Raw genomic sequence first — 20908 nt, forward strand, 5'->3', positions numbered from 1 at the left:
TACAGGAAAAAAATTATATTTATTGTATGTAAAACTTCATATCACAGTTAACTGTTTTGCATAATAAAAGATCTTCTGTTAGAAGCTCTCGGGTTTATGTTTCACAGAGCTGTTATCTCCATCTCTGCAGCTCTGACAGTGTCCTACCACATCAACTTGTGCTTGCTGTGGTGCCTTTTCAACTTTGGCCTGCCATGGTAGACAGTTTGGTTTTGCTTCTGACCAATTCCTTTGGCAGTGACCCTGTAAGATAAATTCTAACCTGAAATATCAGCTTCCTTGTGGCTTTCTTTTGAAGGTTTATTTGGTGATGAGTTAGAATATCCTGACAGAAGGGGACAAGTGAAAAGCAAAACATATCTTAAATACTGTAAAATGTATCATCCATAAAAAAGCGTTTTTGCAATTGCAAGAGTCATGTTGTTACTGAGGGAAGATAGTCCTTTCCCATAAATCGGGTTAGTAGAAAAGTGGAAGTCAACTTCAGAGGCATTTTGAGGTGCCTGAGTTGTTCTGAGCGAATACAATCTATTTTGACTGTTATGGACAAAAGTTACAATGGGATGTCCCTGTCGTCAATTTGAGCTGTGACAGTTTTCGTTAGAGAACTCCATTTGGCACAGTGCAGTCGTTTGGGCCAAGTCATCTTATGTAGCAATCAGGTATTAAATCTTTGAGCTGCAGATGACTATTCCAACAAATTTTGTTACTGTAAAATCTCAAAGATACTTTTCTACTGGTAAAAATAAGGTAACAAAGACAGCATATTTAAGTCAGAAAATCCCTTATGAAATGCTTAACAGGCTCCCTTGCTGCAGAAGCACCAAGTGAAGGCTCTTGGCTTCTTCTTGGATAGAACTATGCTGAGGAAGAGATTATATGTTTATCTTCCCTCTGTCTGTAGAGGGAGGACATTAATACTGTTAAAGTAACGTCGTTTAAATTTTAATTTGAGTACAGGTTGTGCTGAATCTCGACATTTTTCATTCATGGAGAGCTAAATTCTAACATGATAAAGAATATCAAGTGAAACCCTGTGTGTTATTCAACTACAGTGGCCCTTGTTAAATCGGCATTCTTCGGTGTTAATTCCACTGTTGTATCTTTGAAGAGGTTTGAGACAGTTCTTGAAGCGAATACAGCATTTGCTGTTGCAGATAAGGGGTGATGACAGTTTAAGGTGGTGAGATTATGAGCACAAGAAGAAGAAAGCTTATAAAGATGCTGCTTATTAACCTGAAAGAATAATCGACTTGAAAACATAGAACGAGCATAAATTGAGTAACTGGATGGGAGTAGGAGGGAGGAGAAAGGAAGGAGCTAGTATCTAATATCAGAAAATATCAGGATAAACTGAGGATGTGTAAAAGTCGAGTTGAATAATAAAATCATAAAAGGTTCTTAAGCAGAATACCAGGAAGGAAGTGGGATACACAGCCTCTCTGTTACTCAGAGAGGATGGGGTCTATTTTAATGGTCATCCAAGCAGGACCCCAAATTGGATCCATTATATCTGTTTACCTAAGGATAGTGATGTTTATTGTGAAGCCAGAGATTGTGGATGATAGGAATGTGGGTATGTAAGAGGTGGCAATTGCATTCAGTCAATACAGAGCGAGGCAACAGAAAGCAGCACAAAGATGCTGATGGAGCATAGTTCCAGGAATCTTCAAGACCTAGCTTGTGATGCTGCAGGCTTCTTGATACTGCAGGCTTGTGATACGACAGGCCTGTTGTTATTCTTCTCTAGATGAAGTTGTTAAAGGGTAACAGTTGAGGTTACTGCAGGATGAGAGAACAGCAAGTCTTGTATGTAGCTTGAAGGAGGAGAAAGGTAGTCTAGTAAGTACAGCCTTTCAGAGGTAAAAAAAGTAATTGCTTTTAGGATGGAACAATTATATTCTATAAAAGATGTTATTCACTGTGGTAAAAAGAAACTAGTGTTGAGGACTCAGGCAGTGTTTCTAGTTCAGTATTCCTTGTTCGCAGCTGCTTGATGTGTGAATGCACTGAACTTCCCCTAGTTCAGGTGGGTGCTGGTCGTGGAACAGAGTCAGGTTCTTAGTAGCTCGCTTGCACTGAGTCTGCAGGCAGCCAAGTGAACCGTGTTTCTTGTCATGGGTAGCTCTGCAGGGCTGGACCTGGCAGTTCTTGGGACTGCCAAGAGAAAGGAAGCTCTCCTGACCTGGAACATGCCTGAAGTAAAGATTTGGAGGAACTGTTTGTGCATTGTGCTGTCAGAAAGCCCCTGTTGCATTTGTTCAGATGCTTATGCTCTCTCTACAATTTGTGTGGGAAACCAAAGTTCAAGGCTGTTGGAAGGGATAGGTTTTGTGTTGGGTTTTACCTGGAAGCTAGAATTCTAATAGCGTAATTAAGGATATATTACGTTCATTTAGCGGATACTCGTCTACTACATTTTTGCCTGGTTTAAATTTTTAGTTGGAGATAACTTCATCTGAAAATGCTCCTTAATGTTCTCTCTGAGGCGGCTGATTTGCAGGGTGGTCTTCTGTTAGAGGTTTGCAAAAGAACATAATTGATTACCTGTGTAGCTTGAACCAAATGACCTGCACTTAACATTTTTCCTGGAAATTACTAAGGGCTGTTTTCTCTTAGAATCACTTTAAAGCACTAGAGATTTCCGTCTGCTCATGCTGTAACTTGTATGTCTGGTGTTACAGCAGAAATCCTGAGGAGCTTAGGATTTTACTTGCATATTTTTGTTCAAAATGTTGGGGCTGTCAGCTGTTTGTCTTAGGCAGTGCTTATACTCATGAACCCCAAGTCCCTGAGGGAGTTGGGCTGGCCAAAGCCTTGGGATTTTAGTGTTGATGTTGGAAAGATCAGACAGCCAGTGCTTTTTGTGTTACTCGTCCATAACATACATTATGCTGTCAGTTGAAGCCCACTCCTTGGTCGCATCTACAAAGCCAGTATGGATGCTGCTGCTTTGTTGGTTCAGGATTTACATTTTGCACTTTGAAGACCAAATTGTTTGATCTTAGAATCTGCTTTGCCAAAGGCAAATACCATTTTCCATACTTCAGAGAAAGTCTTACTGTTCCAATCAAAACCATAGTGTTATAATAACAATTTATATCCTAGATATGCACAGAGTATCAAGGACCTAACTAAAATACAACCTATAAAAAGAAAGGCATTTTGTTTTCCCTTTGTCTGAAGTGACAAGATCTTGAAGCAACTAAATGTTCCCTGGTCAGGTGGATAAAGTTAGATACTACAAAGACATAAAAAAGGATCAGACAAATCTGAAGAATTTTGCCCATGATGTTGAAGAAAGAAAAGCCTGTACTTCCATTTTAGAAGTCTTCAGGGTTGTAACAATCTTCTGTCAACATCTGAATTATAAAGATTGATCTTCTGTCTTCTGTAGAGGCCTTGCTTCAGCAAGAAGCCCTCCAGTCAGCCATAGATAAAAACCCCCATGGTTTTCAGGCATTTAAGGCATCTTAAGGTCTGGCATTTTGGACTTTTTGTTTCACATTACTTAATGTTCACTGCTCATTGTTTTCCGTGAGTCACAGAGATTTGGGAGATGTTTGACTCTAGAATGGAAAATTTCTTGCCTGATAACATTTTCTACGTACAGAAAGTACGTATACATAAGAAGATACAGCAGTATCTTCTTCAATTTTATTCACTGTGGTTTAGCAGCCAAGAATGTCAACTTTGTCCATTCCTTTTTGTAGACTATTTAGCCAGGTGCACATAGCTTACGTGATTGATTGGTTAGTAGAGTACTTCTAATCTACAGTCTTGAAAGGTTGATGCAGCATTGAATGGTTCTTCTAAGGCACAGCTGAAGGGGAAGATACATTGTGGTGCTGAGCTATCTCGGAATTGTGAAGAAGGAAGAATCTGGTGCCCCATACAATAATGAGAGGTACCGCCAGCAGGAAAAAATACTGGCAAGAAATTTTCAGTGCTTTAGTGGGTACTTTTAACTAATCACTTGTACGTACGCTTCAGGATTATTGTTTCCTTCAGAACAGTGTATTTAACATCTGAAATAATTGCACTGTAAGGGTGATTGCTTGATTTGGCCCTTTCCTCTGCACTGCCTGTTTTGTGTGTTAGTAATTTTCTTTATTCTATTGCTAAAGAATCAGATATGTAACTAAAAAAAAAGCCCAGTTTAAAATACAGTTATTATCTAGTGTCTTATTTGTATGATATTCTATAATTGTCTTGTTTTGACATTGCTAGCAAATTTAATTTGTAAGCAAAGCTTGTAGCATTGCAGGTTAAAATTTCTCAATAACCTCTTGTTTTTGGAAGATGCTGTTGGCTGCAGCTTCCACTTGCATTCTTGTGCTTTTAGTGATTTTATAATAGTATCTCAGTTTCACTCATATGAAATTCTACCCTAATAGACAACAGCGCCAAGTCACTTAATGTATTCAGTATTTACCATTATAACTATAGTATCTTTATATTCTGTATGCCGGAGGAAGTGCAGCATGTATATTACGTACTGAGTTTGATTACTTACCAGAAGTACAGACATCTGCATGTGTTAGGCTATATGTGCTTGCAGAGTGGTCTTCAAGTGGAAGACTTGAGTTCTGGTCTTGGTGGTACTGTGATATTTGAGAGATGATAAAAACAGGTGCAGTACCTTAGATTAAAGGTCTGTGTAGATGTTACCTTCTCCCTCCAGTGTTTAATATAGACAGCTGCTTCATCTTCTCATACTGTTCTCGTCTGTAAAATTAGCACAGTTACAGAGATATATGGTACATGATTTAGGCATCAGCTGAATAGACATTAGATTTGAGGTGGTTTAAATACATTATATTCTCAAAATAGCCTGTGTAATAGCTACAGTATTCATCTTTTCATGCATTTAATATGTTAGAATGTCTTCTAATTTGCTTGAGGGAGGATCAGATTATTGAAGAATATAGCTCTCATTATGGCAACCTTGAAATTATGACTGTATAGCAAATGAAAAAAAACAACCCCACCTGATGTGAAAAGAAAAAATAAAAGATTAATTGCATATAAATCCTACACAGATTTCATGTATAAAGTCCTATCATTGCATTATTATTATTCTCAGTACAGATCATTGCTTACTTTATAGTTATATTTTTTAAGAAACTCCTCAGTTCTTAGGTCATCTTGTACCTGTTAGTGTTCTTAAAATTAATGAGTTGTCTGAAGTGGTTTGTATTAATATGAATGAAAGTAATAATAGAAATAAGTTGATTTTTGAAGATAGCTGTTGTTTTAGTGGCTAGTGTTGTCCAGCTTAAAATTTCTGCTCGTCTTTGTCTGGGTATGTTGAGTTCTGAGGGTATGTAACTGAGCAGTGTCATTCAAAGTCAATGCTTTTGCATGGGTCTATATGAAATTATGGGTTTTTTCTGACTGTTTATTCAGGGATTTGGTAAGTGTAGTGTTTTGAAAAAGATGCAGACATCACGTGACACTGTAGAGTTGTGCAGGAAAGGTATTCAGGTAAAAATGTCTTGAAATATAATCTATTATGCAAGCTGAACTTGTCCAAAGCCCCAGTTGTTAGCTGCTGTTGTATTCATTTAATTTTCAATATTTAACTCTTAACTGTGATATCTCGCTATAAAGATTACTTTGTTCCTAATGTTTAAAATCTGTTTCCAGGCTGCAAGCTGCTATATAAACAAGACTTTGCAAGACGGTTAGGACTGAGATGTGTTACTTGTAATTACTGCTCACAGCTGTGCAAAAAGGGAGCAACTAAGGAACTTGATGGTGTAGTGAGAGATTTCTGCAGTGAAGAGTGCTGTAAAAAATTTCAGGACTGGTACTACAAGGCAAGTAACTCAGAATTTTTGACGAGAGCTCCACAATTAAAAAAATCCAAAATGCACATGTGAGGATATCTCAAGGACTGTGAAGCAAATATGGCTTACTTCAGCAAAGCATTTGCTACACAATAAGCAAATGCATTAATTTCATCATTTGAGTTTTCGTAGATCTTAGAGCAACATTTCTACCATCTCATTTTATTAATTCATTTGGCGAGGAAGTCTTGAGTTACAGAAAAACAAGACACCACTGTGTATTTGTTACTTTACAATTCCATTTTTTTTTCTCCTCAATTGTTACCGTATTTTTCGTGTCAAAACTTCTTAAATGTGTATTCAGAATGGTGAAAACACTGTTAATAGCAGCTGGATGATAGATGCCTTGAGTTGACTGACGATAAACTAGGTTAGCAAAGTTTTTCTTGTTCCTGTTTTTGCCTCGTTTTTTGCCTTTTCCCTTCTCCCACAGTTTGAACTACAGAGGCTTTGATTGTTCAGTATTTCCGCAATGGAAAAGATGCCAAAGAGAAAAGCAAGACCAAATGGATTTCTAATAAAAGGTTAAGTCAAACAGATGGCATCTGTTTCTAAATCTTTGGAAGCTTAACTACCTTGTGAAGCACAACCAGCAAAGAGTTCACGTTAAGAGGTTTTTTGTTTTCATTTTTTGAAAGAAATAAAGTTGAAATTGGACTGGGTTTAGTCTGCAGTTAGTACCATGGATAAAATATTTGATCTCTGGTGTGAACATCCTGGAAAGCTACACTGATAATGTCAAAACAAGATCTACACTTGTGGATGCAATTGCAGAAAAGACAGTACAAAATTCATCACCTTACAAAATCTCTGGAAAGCAATAAAAAGCTTGAAATGTTAGAGGGCTAATGCAAGTCCTGTAATTCAAGATGATCTACCTACCATAAAAGAACTGAAACTGAAGATATATCTGATATTTTGGAATGGCTGGTTCCGGAAGTGTTGCAGCCAAACATTGTAAAGTCTTTATTCTGAATAATCTATGTAGGGTCCTGTTAGACACTCCTGAAAGAAAACTGCTGAAGACCAGACGTGTTTCTTCTGTCTGCTGTGAAAATAGGGTGACGAAGCTTGGCTGCAAAACTCTTAAACTCACTAAAATGTTAACTTCATACAATAATATTTAATCTATACGCCTTAAAAAACTTGGGGTATGGGGTGAAATTTATCCCTGCATGAGAAGTGCCTTCTGATAGAGAACCTAATAAATCTTTGGTGTGCTTTAGAAATCTCTTGGTGATTCAGCAAAGAATATAGACTGGGGGTGCACGTACCAAACTAGTTCAAGATACATAAACTTCTATGGAAGCTTGTACTCTGATTCAGGTTTGAGAACCACTTGAAAACTCTGACTTCAGGTTATTCTTCTGATCTGTGGGATAAGGCAATAACTTCTTTGGCCCGTTAAGTCTGCTGAAGAAATGCTGTTGGTTCTGTAGTACAGGAGAATTAGGCATGATGTCATGAAACAGCAATTTAATCTAAACTGACTTGCTGGTAACTAGTGGCTTTTGATACTGTTGATGGTACTGAAGCGTTAGATATTTTTCCTTTTCGAATCTTATGCTTGCTAGTGGAACTAGTGTTACATGACGTTGAATTGTTGATTGTTATTTTTTTTCAAATACTTCTTAAAGCATTTGCCTAATTAAGTTCTGGCTATAAAAGTTTGGGATTTATTACATGAGGAAGACATGTAATAGGTTTTCAGAAACTGTGTTACTAAAGTTGTTTGTTTTTTTTTTTCTTCCTTTGCATCTTGCTGGTAACTTCTCCCTCTGTTATAAAAGTCACTCCAGATATCTTAGATTTCGTAGTGCATTGTTAGCTGACGGTCTTACCTAGCCATAAATAGATAATGTTCAAAATACAGGAAGACAGAATAGATCGGACCGCTCCCCAAATTTGTACTTAATTTGCTGTTTTGTCTGTTAGCTTCTTAAAAGAATAGTTACATATGTATGAGCTTTGTCTCATTTATGCAATGTCCAGTGTTATGTTGGAGTTTCAATGAATGTATACCTGAAGAGGAATAAGTAGTAGTAACCTAGTGATGTTTTAACACCAGCATTGTGTTCATTAAACAAGTGTTTGTCTCCATCTTCTTTGTCTAGTTTTTTTTATGGACACATCTTTGTCATGTAGTATTATCTGGAACACATCTTAACTTTTAAAATTAATTAAGTATTATGGGAGAGCTTCCCTGACTGCCAGAATTCTCTTCTCGGAAAGCCAGAAGAAGGTAGCAGTGGTAGAAGCACAACAGACTGTTATATAGAAGTATTAGAAGCACATCAGACTCTTCTAGAAGTGTTCCTCAAACCTAATATGAGGGAATGAAATGTAAAAGAATAGTTTAGTCCTAATCATCTGTTGGGTGACAGCTACAGTTACCAGCTGGTGCCAAGTTCTGAGGAAATTTCTACTGTATTGGCATCCATGCGCCTCTGAGAAGAGAGTTAAAATTTTTGGTGTCTTGAGGTTAGCTCCCTAAGTTATTAGAGCTCCTCCTGTAAACTTCGATAGCATGCCATGGTTTGCATGTTAATCTGAAAAATACTTGGGAAATTTCAACAGAAATATTTAGTAGCCTGACGTTTGATGACAGTTTCAACCATTTGATGTTACTTATTCTAGAGCATTGAAAGTACCTTGACAAAGAGTTTACAGTTGTGGGAACAGCACAGAAATATGTTTCTTTAAATATACGTTGTGAAACACTGCTGAAAATGCTACAGCTGAAGTGTGCTTACAGGTAATTCAAGCCCACAGTGGAGTATTGATTGGATTGAGCATGTACAGTGATAACTGTGTATTCAGTGGAGGTCAGATGTCTTCAGCAAAGACTAAATAGAAGGTGGGGAACTACAGTCTTAGAAAAATTATTGTGGCTGATGAGCTCAGATAGCAAGGATTGTCAGCAGTGGTAAAATTTGAAACAATGGAGCCAGCATTAATCTAAATGGTAAAGGCAGCAAGACAACCTTGTGGAATTTCTCTTGTCTGAACTTAGCCATCGTATAGTTGGGCATCTCCATTTCAAGTAGGTACCGTTTCATAACAGTCAATCTGCTCGCTCTTATAATTAGTCACTCTCTGGAAACATCTCTTGCTTCCTACTTATTGTGAATTGAACTCAGAATAGACAGGTGAGATTAGGTCAAATTAATACCAGTCCAAATCAATGAAGAACATCGGGAACAGGTCATTAGAGGATTAAAAATGTAAATAAAAACCGCGCATGTGAAAAATTTGTTTTTAAACCAAGTTTAGGGCAAATATCATGATTTATCCAATCACTATGCCTGTTTGAACATGTTGAAGTTGGACCTGGGAAAAGAATTGGACCAAAAAGAAGTCATGAGTAGCAAAGGGGTTACGTGCAATTAGGGCACAGAGTGTAGATGGACTACTTGGAATACAGAGATGGCTTGAAGGCAGGCATTTTGGAGATTCAATTCATATATAGCGTCTGTACCCCAAATGAAAACAAATGGAAAGGGGAAGGAAGGAAGAAGCAGAAGATCATGATTTCTCACATTTGCTTTCTGTTTATTTTGTGATCAGGGAAGGGAGGGGAGTAAGCAGGTAGTAGGAAACCTCAGTGCATGGAAGGGTGGATAATATTGACTGCAAGCATGATTACGGAAATAGTAAAATTATGGTCTAGCAAATGTAGGGAGAGAAGTGAAACATCCCTATAAAGGAATCTTGGGCTTGTTAAGGAATAGTAATTTCCATGTGGAAGCAAACCAAAATTTTTTTCACCGAAGTACCTTAGTAGCAGCCCAGGAGAGACAGCAATACACTTATTCAAAGGCCTAAATAAAAGTGCAGAACCAGGAGAGGGAGAAAACAGTTGCAGGAAGGTTATAGTTGCTGCATTTGACAAGATTTATCACTTTTTTTTTCTTTTTTTTTTTTACTCCTTTGAAGCAGAGAGAAAACTGAGCAGAGAGTGATGCTTTGATAGTCAAGCCGTGTACAGCAGGTCAGAATAGGTGGGCTTTTCTGTACGTGGGTCAGCTGTCATTCTGAACAATCGGTGTTAGGTGGGCTTGATATAAAATTAAAGTGAATTGCACTCCTCCCCCCACCCCCCGGTATTTCATCCTTTTGGTGGCTTTGGAAGATGCATTTGCATTAAAGGTGTGAACTCACAGTTTCTCCAAACTGACAAATCTAGGCTATTTTGGCAACACTCCACACTTTCATCTTCCCCACTCCCTTCCAAGAACACAACCTACTTGCTCTTTTGTCCCACTGAGAACATCTCTGCTGCAAAATGGACTGTGGATCAGCATCAGCAATGAGTCAAAGTGACAAATGTAACAAAAATTGAGGGAGGATGGGGGTAATGCAGTGCCGTAAGGTCCTTGACCTTGTGTACCTTGCAGGTGCATAAGCACTACTGCGGACACCTGCACGGGGGCGGGGGTGGGTGGGGTGGGGGGAGAAGTACCACCTGCCCTTGCAGGGGCATCTGGCAACACGGTGTGCGGTGATCCTGAAGCCACAGCTTTAGTTGCTCCCAATTTAAAGCTGGTTATACTGTTAGAATTAAGTCTCTCAATATATCATCTTAAATTATTGGAAAATTACAACCAAGAGCTCAATTTCCTACATTGCTAAAGGATGATGCCGGGCTTTTGAAGTGCAGAAACGGAACTCAACTTTAATTACTTTTAAAAATTTGAACTAATGGGCCTGTTGCTACTTTTTTGGAGTTGAGAACTAGATTTTAAAAATTTTTTTTGGCCATCAGAGCCTTGTGCATAACTGCAGTGTTGTGTATGGTTTTACATATTAATGTTTTGTGTTGCGTAATACCGTTGCATAATACCGTAACTTCCCTCTTCCTCTCCTGGCTATATTGTTAGATTGACTTATTTTGGATTCCTAAGCATGCGTAAAGCTCTGGGGGTTTTTAAGGACTACTCTAGGATGGAAGTTGCAAGCAATATCAAAGGGAGCAGTAGTGTAAACAATTCTTTGCTTACTTGAAGATCTGAAACTGGGGCTACCACTGTTCAGATAATAATTTATAGCGTGGCTGGTTAAATTCAGTGGAATCTATTTTGGAGAAAAACAATATCTTGCTTAGTGATACCTCATGAAATTATCATGTAGGCAAGTGAAATATATATTACTTAAATATTTAGCTAGGGATACAGAAAAACAAAGTTTCGAGGAGTTTCCAGTTAACGTGCTAACTAGATTTTGTGGAAACCTATTGGAGAGCTATTGTTGTTTATAAATCATAGAGAAACTTCAATGAACTAAATAATTGAAATCTAAAATTGTTGTCAGACTACTAAAATAGTGAAAATATAGAAGCTATTTACACTAAAGGCTTCTGATTTGATACCTAGAGAAGTGATTCTGTTTGTGACTTAAAACAAGCAAACAAAAAACCACCAGACTTCAGGGGGGAAAAAAACAGCTCTACTTGTCCTTGGTTCAAGAGAGTCATGATGGAGTCTCAGTCACTTTCTGCTCTTATTTTGCAGAATGCTTGAGTGGAATTTGTTAAAACTGATGCATAAAATTAATTTTTTGCTGGCTGTCTAGAAGTGAGCAAATTTTAAAGACTTAGTGAAGACTCAGTGAAACAAAGCCGATCTGTTCTGGGTGTTCACCCCCAGCAAACAACTGAAAAGAAGGTGGCAGACGTGCCTGTATAAACAGGTTAGAAGGTGGTGTAGCTATCACAGAGCCTACCTGACCGAGACTTAACTGTGTAGTGGTAATAATTCTGCTGTACTCTTAAGAACATAACCTTTTAAAATGTAGAAATATTTTTTTTTGAAGGCTTGTTTAAAAATGTCACAATCTTCCTTTGCATTAAGGCTGTACGATGTGACTGTTGTAAGTCTCAAGGAGCTCTGAAAGAGAAAGTGCAGTGGCGTGGCGAAATGAAACACTTTTGTGATCAGCACTGTTTGCTCCGTTTCTACTGTCAACAAAACGAACCAAATCTGGCAACCCAAAAGGGACCCGAGAACTTACACTACGGTATGTGCTGCTTTGTGGCTGCTAAGTGGCAAACAAGATACTTCCTTTAAATGAAAAATTTAAAGCTGCATGAATTATTTGTCTGTTGTAATAAACCGTACTAGACATTACCCTTTTTTATTTTATCATCAGCGGCATCATTGAGCTGCTTGCTATTTTTTGTCTTAGCTCTTCATTTGATTGCTTTTTCAAGAGCTGAAACATTGTCAGGTAATCAAACAATTTTGTAATCACTTTTAAAAGAACAAATCTTCTTTTTAGGTTAAGCGTAATTTTAGTGTTATATCTTCATGGGGACATAAAACGTTTTCCTCTTTTATTGTGCTCTGGTTTGTCATTACTTGCTCTGTGGAAACGCTCCCTTTCAATATGTGTCTTGGTCACAGAGAGCAGATAAATGCACTAGGAATGAAGAAAAGAAATAAATGGAATTAAAAGGAAATAAATGAAATGGAAACTAAATGAGAATTGAATGAAAGTATCTAGATAAGAGGAATACATTGCTCCCCCTCGTTGGCAATAGGTACTGTGTAAATTTGCTGATGGGGGCTGAATGCATGTTTATGTGGTTTAAATGGCAAGTCAGGCAAAGTTCAAATAAATCAGCTTTGTAATTAATGTAATTATAGCAACACAACTTCTTTGTATGGGAAATATTTTCATATTTGAAACACTTTGGTATTTGCTTTTCTGAAAGAGGCTATATTCACATCTGGATGGAGCATTGATTTAGTGTTCGCTCTTGTGTAAGATTCAGTGACAGAGTGGTGAGGTGCCTATGAATGAGAAGTCTTGCGTGCAGTTCTCACCTGCGATACAATAATCAGTGTTGTTAATTTAATGTTACCCTGAGGATAGTTGTCTGAGCTGCTTACTGAAATTTGGTTTGATTCTGAAAAAGGGGAAAAAAATTCTAAAAATATTTTCTTACATTTTTAGATCAGGGCTGTCAAACCCCCCGAACAAAAATAACAGTAAGTACATATATTTAACATATATATAAAATAATTAGATGTATTAAAAATGTGAAATCCTGGTGACTTAAAGGGACGCTATTAAAAAAACCCAAAAAAATCGTGTCTTTGAATGATACTAAGCTAAATATATGGAGTTTTTTAGTCTTTTTCACATCAGTAGTTGACATTAAATCTTGAAGTGTTCGTATTTTGTCTTTTCAGTGTCTTCTGGGAAACCAGATCATCAGCCATGTATTTTACATCTATAGTGCATGAAAGTGTTACTTAAAAGTTAATCCACAAACTACATGGTTAGACTGATAAGGTCTGTTTGTTGAGTGTAGAAAGGGAAGCTAATTTCATTGGTCGATTACAATATTAAGTTTGTATCTCAGCTCTGAAAGGCTGAAAATAAAGCTTCAGATCTTAAATTATAGTTGGCAGGAGTAGAATAATTGGTGCTCGAGGTCCGATTGACTTTGCTGCAGATGACAGAGCAGGGAAGCGTAACCTTTTGTAGGAGCATGGGATCCTCAGTGGAGCAGCATCCTTCATTCTGAGTTTCAGTTTTTGTCAGCTTGTGAAAAGTATTATTAGTAATAATTTTTACAGTTAGTTTTGTGTATTTAGTTTGTTTAGATTTGTTTAGATTCGTATTTAGTTTCCTTTTGATTTTTTTGTCACATGGAAGATCTCAGAACTGCCTGTTTTTCCATGAAAAAATTGACTGGACTTTTTAATGCAAATAGGCATCTGTAAGGTAGACCTTAGATTTACGTGGAAGTATTTTGATGGCACTATAAAATACATTAATGAAAAACACAAAAAATAAGATTGCTTAGGTAACTAGATACATCAGACAAGCTAGACTGTCATGTTAAAAAATATAGTATTTTATCTTCAATGAAGTTAACTCAGTCCAGAAATTTTTAAAGATCATATGAAAGCTGTGTGTGAGACTATATTTTTTTAAAATACATTTTAGAAAGTGTATGCCTGTTAAATAAAGTCTACTGCTGCTCTTCTGACTTGACTTTCTTTCCATATTTAAAAGCATATGTGGGGCTTTGCTACACATGACTAAATAAAAGTGACAATCTGTTGTGTAAGTCAGGTTCTATAACAGGTGCCAGGGGACAAAAACCGTGTCTGGAACAGGAGGTTTTTTACCTGTTGACTGTAAGGATGCAGTTTGAACATTATGTGATGTTCCCAAGTATTTGTTGTCACTGTTGTAAAGTCAGCAGGGGGAGCTCCAAGTTCATACCTGAGGTATTAAAAAATTATTTGGCGGTAATACTGTATTTAGAAATACATTTTTTTTTAAAGTTATATTTGGATTATAGCATAGTTCAAGAAGGTTAGATCTTGAGCCAAAACTTTGTTATGCTACTTCTAGTGAATTCTTTTTACAGCTACAATTATTTTTTAAGTTATAAAATAGCTTAAATTACACTTTCATTTAAACAACAATGTAAAAAAGAATATATTAAGAATATCCTAAAATAAATTAAAAAAAACATGAGCCAGAAGTTGTTAATCAAAGTGCTAGCCCTGACTGAGCAAAATACAACCATGTTACATTGCTGGCCGTGGCAGCTCAGTGCTAGAAATACAGAATAATTTGCAGTTGAAGAATTACAGCTGGTGCTGTTGTGTTGTTGTGAGCTTCCTCTTCAGTATCTCATGTATGAAAATTATCAACAGATACATTAAATCAAGAACTTTGTACTGAAATCAGTTTGGTGTAACAGCATGTTCTCTTTTATTTGCTTGTCTGTAGGGCTCAGCACCACCACCTTCTCCGACACCTAACAGAGAAATGAAGAACAAGGCAGTTCTTTGCAAGCCTTTGACAATGACGAAAGCCACATACTGTAAACCTCATATGCAGACAAAATCTTGTCAGACAGGTAACTCTTGAACTGTACTGAAACTACTCATTTCTTCATTACAGTTTTTATTAACTGTTACTGTCTTGGAGTGTACTGCAAATGTTCTGATTTTTTTTCCTTAAACTGCAGGTGTAAAATATATTTAAGTACCTGGCAGTGTTTGCCTTTTTCTTTTTTCTTTTAATAGAAGATGATTGGAAAAACGAGTATGTCCCAGTGCCTATTCCTGTACCTGTCTATGTTCCGGTGCCTATGAACATGTATAGTCAAAATGTTCCTGTTCCTACAACAGTTCCCGTTCCCGTAAGTGAGACTTCAGCTTCATTTTTAAATTGGCATCCATTCACATGCATGTGTGTGACCATTTTGTGTTGTTGACTGTTCTCATGCCGGTCCATCTAAACGACTGCAGGATGCTGCAGCACTGTTTATTGAAAAAGCATTAGAAATCTGCGTGCTTTCAGTGTGAAAATCTTGTGCTGCTGAACTTTTTAGGAATAATTCTGAGTGATACTTCCGAGTTTGCTGAATGGGTAAAGGGAAACTGAAAGATTGTGTAGGGGAGGAATGGCAGTGTGATAAACAGAAGGAAGAAAAGCCAAAAGAAAAAAAAAAAAAAGGAACCTTGTGCCAGCAAAAGAAAGTAACTCGAAGTGAAATTTGTTATCACTTATGTACTAAATCTCATCCAAATGGTGGGGAGAAAAACCTAAATTCCTAAAATTCTGTGTTTCGTAAGCACACTGCTAAAACAGGATGCTGATTTGTCTAAACTGTTAGTCTGAAGTTATAGTCGGACAGGTTTGAAGCTCCAGAGTCCCTGCTGTTCTTATTTTGACCCACCGTATTTTGTCATGTTCAGTTTTCCTTTCCTGCTTTCCCTTCTGTTCTCAATCATTTGTATTGATTTTTGTTTTCTTGTTAGCCCATACGGAAGTGGTATGGTTCTAATCTGTATTAACTCTGTCTTTTAGATGAAGGGTGTAGAGTTTCTGTGTTGACTGCTGCTGATGCTTTGTTGCAGCATATTTTTTTCTTTTTAAGTATCTCTTCCTCCCATGCATAGGTGCCAGTTCCAGTCTTATTGCCCACTAGTCTGGATAGCAGTGAGAAAATCCTTTCAGCAATAGAAGAGCTGAGGGGAAAGGTACCCTCAGATCCTCTGGAAACTGAGCTACTGAACTTGTCAGGGATGGTACCTGAACAGAATGGAAAAACTGACGCTTCTGATGTGACCAGTGAGTTTTCTGCCAAGTTTTTGACTTTTTGAAGTGCTGGTGTGTATGTGTGGGTGTGTATGAATCAAGAGAAGGGCTGGGGTTTTTTTATTTTAGTGAAAGGTTCTGTGAGTACAGGGATGCTATTATTGAGTTTTTAAATTAAGGTGGAATCTTAATTATTTAAATATTTTTAAATATCATTTTAGCACATATGATACACAGAAAACTGTCAGAAGTCTGTTGTGTGACCTTGGTGTTCTGTACCAGACCTTCGTCTTTAAAAACACCGGCATTCCCTTTGCTTGTCCCGGCAGCTTGGCTGATGGCAAGCAGTCATCCAGGATTGCATGCACATGTTTTCTTCTCAGCGTAGCTCAAACCAAGCCAAAACCAATCCATTCTTCCTCCCAGAAAAACTCAAGTCAAAAGCTTAGGGAAAGTGATCTCCGTAGCCATGTCTTACAGGTGTGAAAACAGCTTTCTCTGAACAAGGTGGGATATGACACGGATCTGATCTCTTTGTAGTAACATGTTATTTGATGTTGGCTGTGGGGTAGCGGGAACCGTTAAAACTAACAGAAACATACGTTTCACAAGGGGAACTCTGAGGAGCAGAACCAGGTGACCTAGTGATGCTGTCACACTTGATTGATCCTGACCTGCAAGTATCATCTGTCTGAGGACAGTAATGCGTCAGCTGATAGATCGTTGGGGTTGTGGTGTTGAAATGGCTTGTCACCCCACCAGCTCACCTAAAAGGAGAGAACTGTCTGGGATAACTTTGCAGCTGAAGATCAAGAAGTCCTGCAGATGCTTTAATGATACTTTCACAGTGCACATACCTCTTTGCCCCTCTTTCCTGGCTCTGCCTGCCAAAATCCTCAAGTCTGCTCTGTATGTTCCCAGGAGAATTTGGCTTCTCTTCCAAAAACTAGATTTTAAGGTTTTTCCATGACTCAGGTGAAATTCTGGGGTTTTTTCAAGCTCTTTCAACAGATGTCTCAAAGGATGTTGGTAAATGACATGAACTTATGCCTTGGGCCAATGGTGCTACAGTCCCAGGAGGCTTACTGTTTTCCAAACTGTTGCCATTCCCCGACTAACCCTGCACATTTCTGGTAGTGCTGCAGGGCTGGCGTTTGCAGTTGCTTGCTCCCTTTTGCTAAGTACAGCTAGCTGCATAAGTAGATACATGGGATCAGAGCTTGCTCATTTGCAGAGAACTGAATTTGGAGAAATCTGTCTTTGCCAGAAGTTGGAAAGAGGTCAAGCTTTTGTTTCGCTCAGCCTGCCTGCCTTGTTTGCTTTTGTAGGATCTCTTTCACAGATGTGAAAGTCTGTTCTGCTGTGGGCAGAATCATGTAGAAAAATAGGTAGTTAGGTTTGTCAAGCTTGTTCGAGTTCGGCAACTGGTTGAGATGATCCAGATTCTCCAGTATTTGATTTTCTATACACATGCTTTGCTGACTCGTCTTAATGAAGGACAGATGGGCTAGTAGGTGTCTTTTCTGTTTGAAGGAAATCAGATTGGAGAGGGAAATCTGAGATCCCAAGAACAACAAAACCTAGGATGGTGATGAGAAGAACAAGCAGTTTTAGAACCACTCAGCTTCTAATGTTCTAAATCTGTCTTGTTTTGACTAATCCATGTGTTGATTAAAATAATGTCTTTTTTGTTTCTTCTCCTCCCCCCCTTTTTTTTTTAACAGGTGTGATAGTGGAGTCAAATCTACTAAACTCAGAAACAGAGGCACGGACAAGCTTACCTGATGTTCCATATGAACCAGACCTTGATATTGAAATAGACTTTCCGAGAGGTATATTTTCTGTCATTTTAAGAAATGTTGTGAAATAGACATTGTGGACAACCATTGTATTTGTTTCATCATCCTTTCAGAGGAGCTTTATTTGATTGCAAGATCCACTTGACTGACTGTTAGGTAAAACTTTGCCATGTCTTCGCAAGACTGGGGACTTCTGAATTAGTTCCTCCATCTTTCTAAATACGGCATTTGAAACAGAATGCAAAGAAAAGGGGAGAACTAACCTTTCACAAACAAGCTTGGCTGCATCACTTAGTTTCAGACATAGATTTAGGAAGGCTGTTTTGAAGGCTTGAAGAGTTAGATGGCATGTGTCATGGAAAACAGTAATGAATGCATTCTTCAGTCACCAGGTAGTTCCATGGGAAATGGTGGTTTAGAGCAGAAATGACAAAACCGGAAATTTCTCACTCAAGTTTGTTAGAAAATTGCAAGCTGATATGCTGCACATCACTTGTGTTACCTCTGAGTATCTTGTTAATGTCCATACCTGTGTTTGAAAAAGTTAGTGTTATCTGAATTGGCAGGAAAATCACTACTTTGAGACCTTTTACGTATTACAATTTCTACCACTCTGCGGCATGCAGGCAGCAGTCTTTGTTTCCTTACACACTGTCCTGATCAATCCAAGATCCATGAAAGCTCCTGGCTGTAGCTAGTATCTATCTTGACATAGCTTCTCTGGGACGTATAACTCATTCCTGCCCTGGCGAGCTTCTGTATCTGACGTTGAAAGTCTCGTTTTGCCTTGTGCCATAGCTATCCACACTAGATGCGCAGACTGGGTTTCTCAGTTTGCTGTATGTCTAGTTTAAAGATCAAGTCTTGGGGTTAGTCTGACCTTAGTCTTAGGAAATTTATTAGCCAGATGCATATTAGATTTTTAATCCTCTTTAGAAGTGAGGCTTGATACATGAGAAAGAAAACCCATGGAAAAAAAATTAATCAGTGTGGAATAATAAATAACAGCAGTTTATAATAGATACTGATTACACTGAAGTGCTTCCGAGATGAGATTCTCTGTGGTAGCAGGAGAAGGACTGGTTTTTAGTCTGGGGCAGAGTTCTTCAGTCTTTGCATATGAGTGCCATTTTATCTGGACCAGTTTGAACAGTGACTTGAGTAGCAAGGTGGTGAAATCAGACTATCAGAAGAGCATTCAGTTTTTGTTTAAGGCATTGTTTGATGGCTAAATGAGGGATGAACCATCTGCAGTAAAGTAAATAAAGGTGGAACTTGCAACATTAAACCCCTTTATATGTGGTCTCATTCCACTGTGTTGCCTGAAAGAAAGTCCTTTGTCCTACCCTTGAAATGTTAAATAGATAGTATTTTGACATATTGCCATGTATCTGTTTACTGAAATTACTGTAATGTCCATGATGAGCTAGACCTCCACCACTTGTATAAATATAGACTAAAACCAGTTTCTCTCAAAGAGTTTACATTCTGATTCTTAATGTTTTCAACCAATTACAATGTGCTATATAAAATACAATACATGAATAGAAATGATGGAAATACATGAACAAAAGTGCATGTAGTAAGTTAATTTGTATCTTTTCCACTCATAGCTGTTCATTGTCACCATAACTTAAACTATGTTTCTATGATTTTTAATAACAAAGACCGCCTAGGCAGGAAAAATTGTCTGAGTCCGCAGTAGGAAATGCTACCTTAGTGACTTGAGATACTGCTTGAAAATGTTGGGTATTGTGTCCTTTAGGGTTTATTTAGAAATAAACATTTTTGATAGTTTTGCCTTACTTTCAAAATAAGAATAGGTTTATTTCATAGAATCATACAATGCTTTGGGTTGGAAGGGACCTTTAAAGGCCATCTAGTCCAACCCCCCAGCAGTGAGCAGGGACATGTTCAACTCAATCAGGTTGCTCAGAGCCCTGTCCAACCTGGCCTTGGATGTTTCCAGGGATGGGGCATCTACCACCTCTCTGGGCAATCTGTTCCAGTGTTTCACCACCCTCATTGTAAGAAATTTCTTCCTTATATTCAGTTTAACCAAATCCAGTCTTTTGGTAATGTTTATATGTGTGCTTTTGTGGGTCCTTTATATTAATGCACACTGATATAGTTCATTGTTTTTTCAAACAAAAATTATTCAAAAGATGTTTAGAAATAAGCTTCTGTTAATGTATTTTCAGCAACCGAGGAGCTTGATACAGAAAATGAGTTTTTATTACCTCCTGTTTTTGGGGAAGAATATGAGGAACAGCCAAGGCCTCGGTCCAAAAAGAAGGTAATTTTGTCATGCTATTAGACGAATCAGAAAGCACAAAATTTTAAGTGGGCAAAAATATGCCAGGTTTTTGGTGTGTGGTTTTTTTTTTTTTTTAGTTCGCATACTGCTCTAAAACATGGTGCTGTGTATTCATACCTCATATCTTTATGATGTAAATTCATATATTTTGAATATAATAAAATTGCTTCAGTCCTATGCCTGTTGCAGTTAACTGTTGCGTTTAATAGGAGTATGATTTCTAAATTCTGATCCCGTTTTTGCTTCAGATTGGTAAAACTGTTGATGTGATGTGCTATAGTGTATATACTTACTGTACTCTTAGTAATGCTTTTCTACCTTCGACTTCGAAAAAAGTTCTCTTGGTTTAATTGGATAGTAAAATGAAAGAATGTTGGCATTACCATGGCTTATAATGAGAGCTGTAACATCTCCCATATAAAATAGTTTTAAAAAAAACCATTTTTAATTTTCCCAGATTTTATTTTCAGTCAAAAATCTTAGTTTAAACGTTGCAAATAAATTAGCCACATTCTTTTATTTAGAAGGAAACTAACAGTAAATAGAGTTTCTGCTGCCTGGCACGAAGCTGAAATGGTTTTGTTGCAAGAACTGTAGTAGATAGTGCAGCATAAAAAAAACCCAGTCAACTTCTAACAAAACTTTTTAAGAATGAATGTGTCTTTCTAGTTTTAAATTTGGAGTCTAAACTGTTGGTATTATCTGCTGGACATTTCCCCACATATCCACTGCTGGACGTGCTTTAATTTGGGACCAATGCTGGCTTTTCCACTGATGAGTTCAGCTGAGCCTAAAGGTTGACCTTCTGACGTCATTTGTAGCATCTTTAGCTTCCTGTGATTAACACAATGAAATCCTATAAATAGACT

General features: G+C 37.6%; 1 protein-coding gene across 8 annotated transcripts in view; it reads left to right on the forward strand.

Annotated features, from left to right (window-relative positions):
- Positions 1-20908, forward strand: part of ZMYM2 (zinc finger MYM-type containing 2) — a 99041-nt gene that overhangs the window by 66928 nt on the left and 11205 nt on the right. For 7 of the 8 annotated variants that reach the window (XM_075418870.1, XM_075418879.1, XM_075418863.1 and 4 more), the window contains 8 exons: positions 5650-5822; positions 11702-11867; positions 12807-12841; positions 14607-14736; positions 14906-15021; positions 15785-15956; positions 17648-17755; positions 19924-20018. In XM_075418870.1, coding sequence (XP_075274985.1) covers positions 5650-5822; positions 11702-11867; positions 12807-12841; positions 14607-14736; positions 14906-15021; positions 15785-15956; positions 17648-17755; positions 19924-20018 — 995 coding nt within the window. The remainder of the gene's footprint in view (positions 1-5649; positions 5823-11701; positions 11868-12806; positions 12842-14606; positions 14737-14905; positions 15022-15784; positions 15957-17647; positions 17756-19923; positions 20019-20908) is intronic. The other variant, XM_075418839.1, reaches the window with a different exon arrangement.

Source organism: Opisthocomus hoazin, chromosome 1 (genome assembly GCF_030867145.1).
Source record: "Opisthocomus hoazin isolate bOpiHoa1 chromosome 1, bOpiHoa1.hap1, whole genome shotgun sequence".
Classification (NCBI taxonomy): domain Eukaryota; kingdom Metazoa; phylum Chordata; class Aves; order Opisthocomiformes; family Opisthocomidae; genus Opisthocomus; species Opisthocomus hoazin.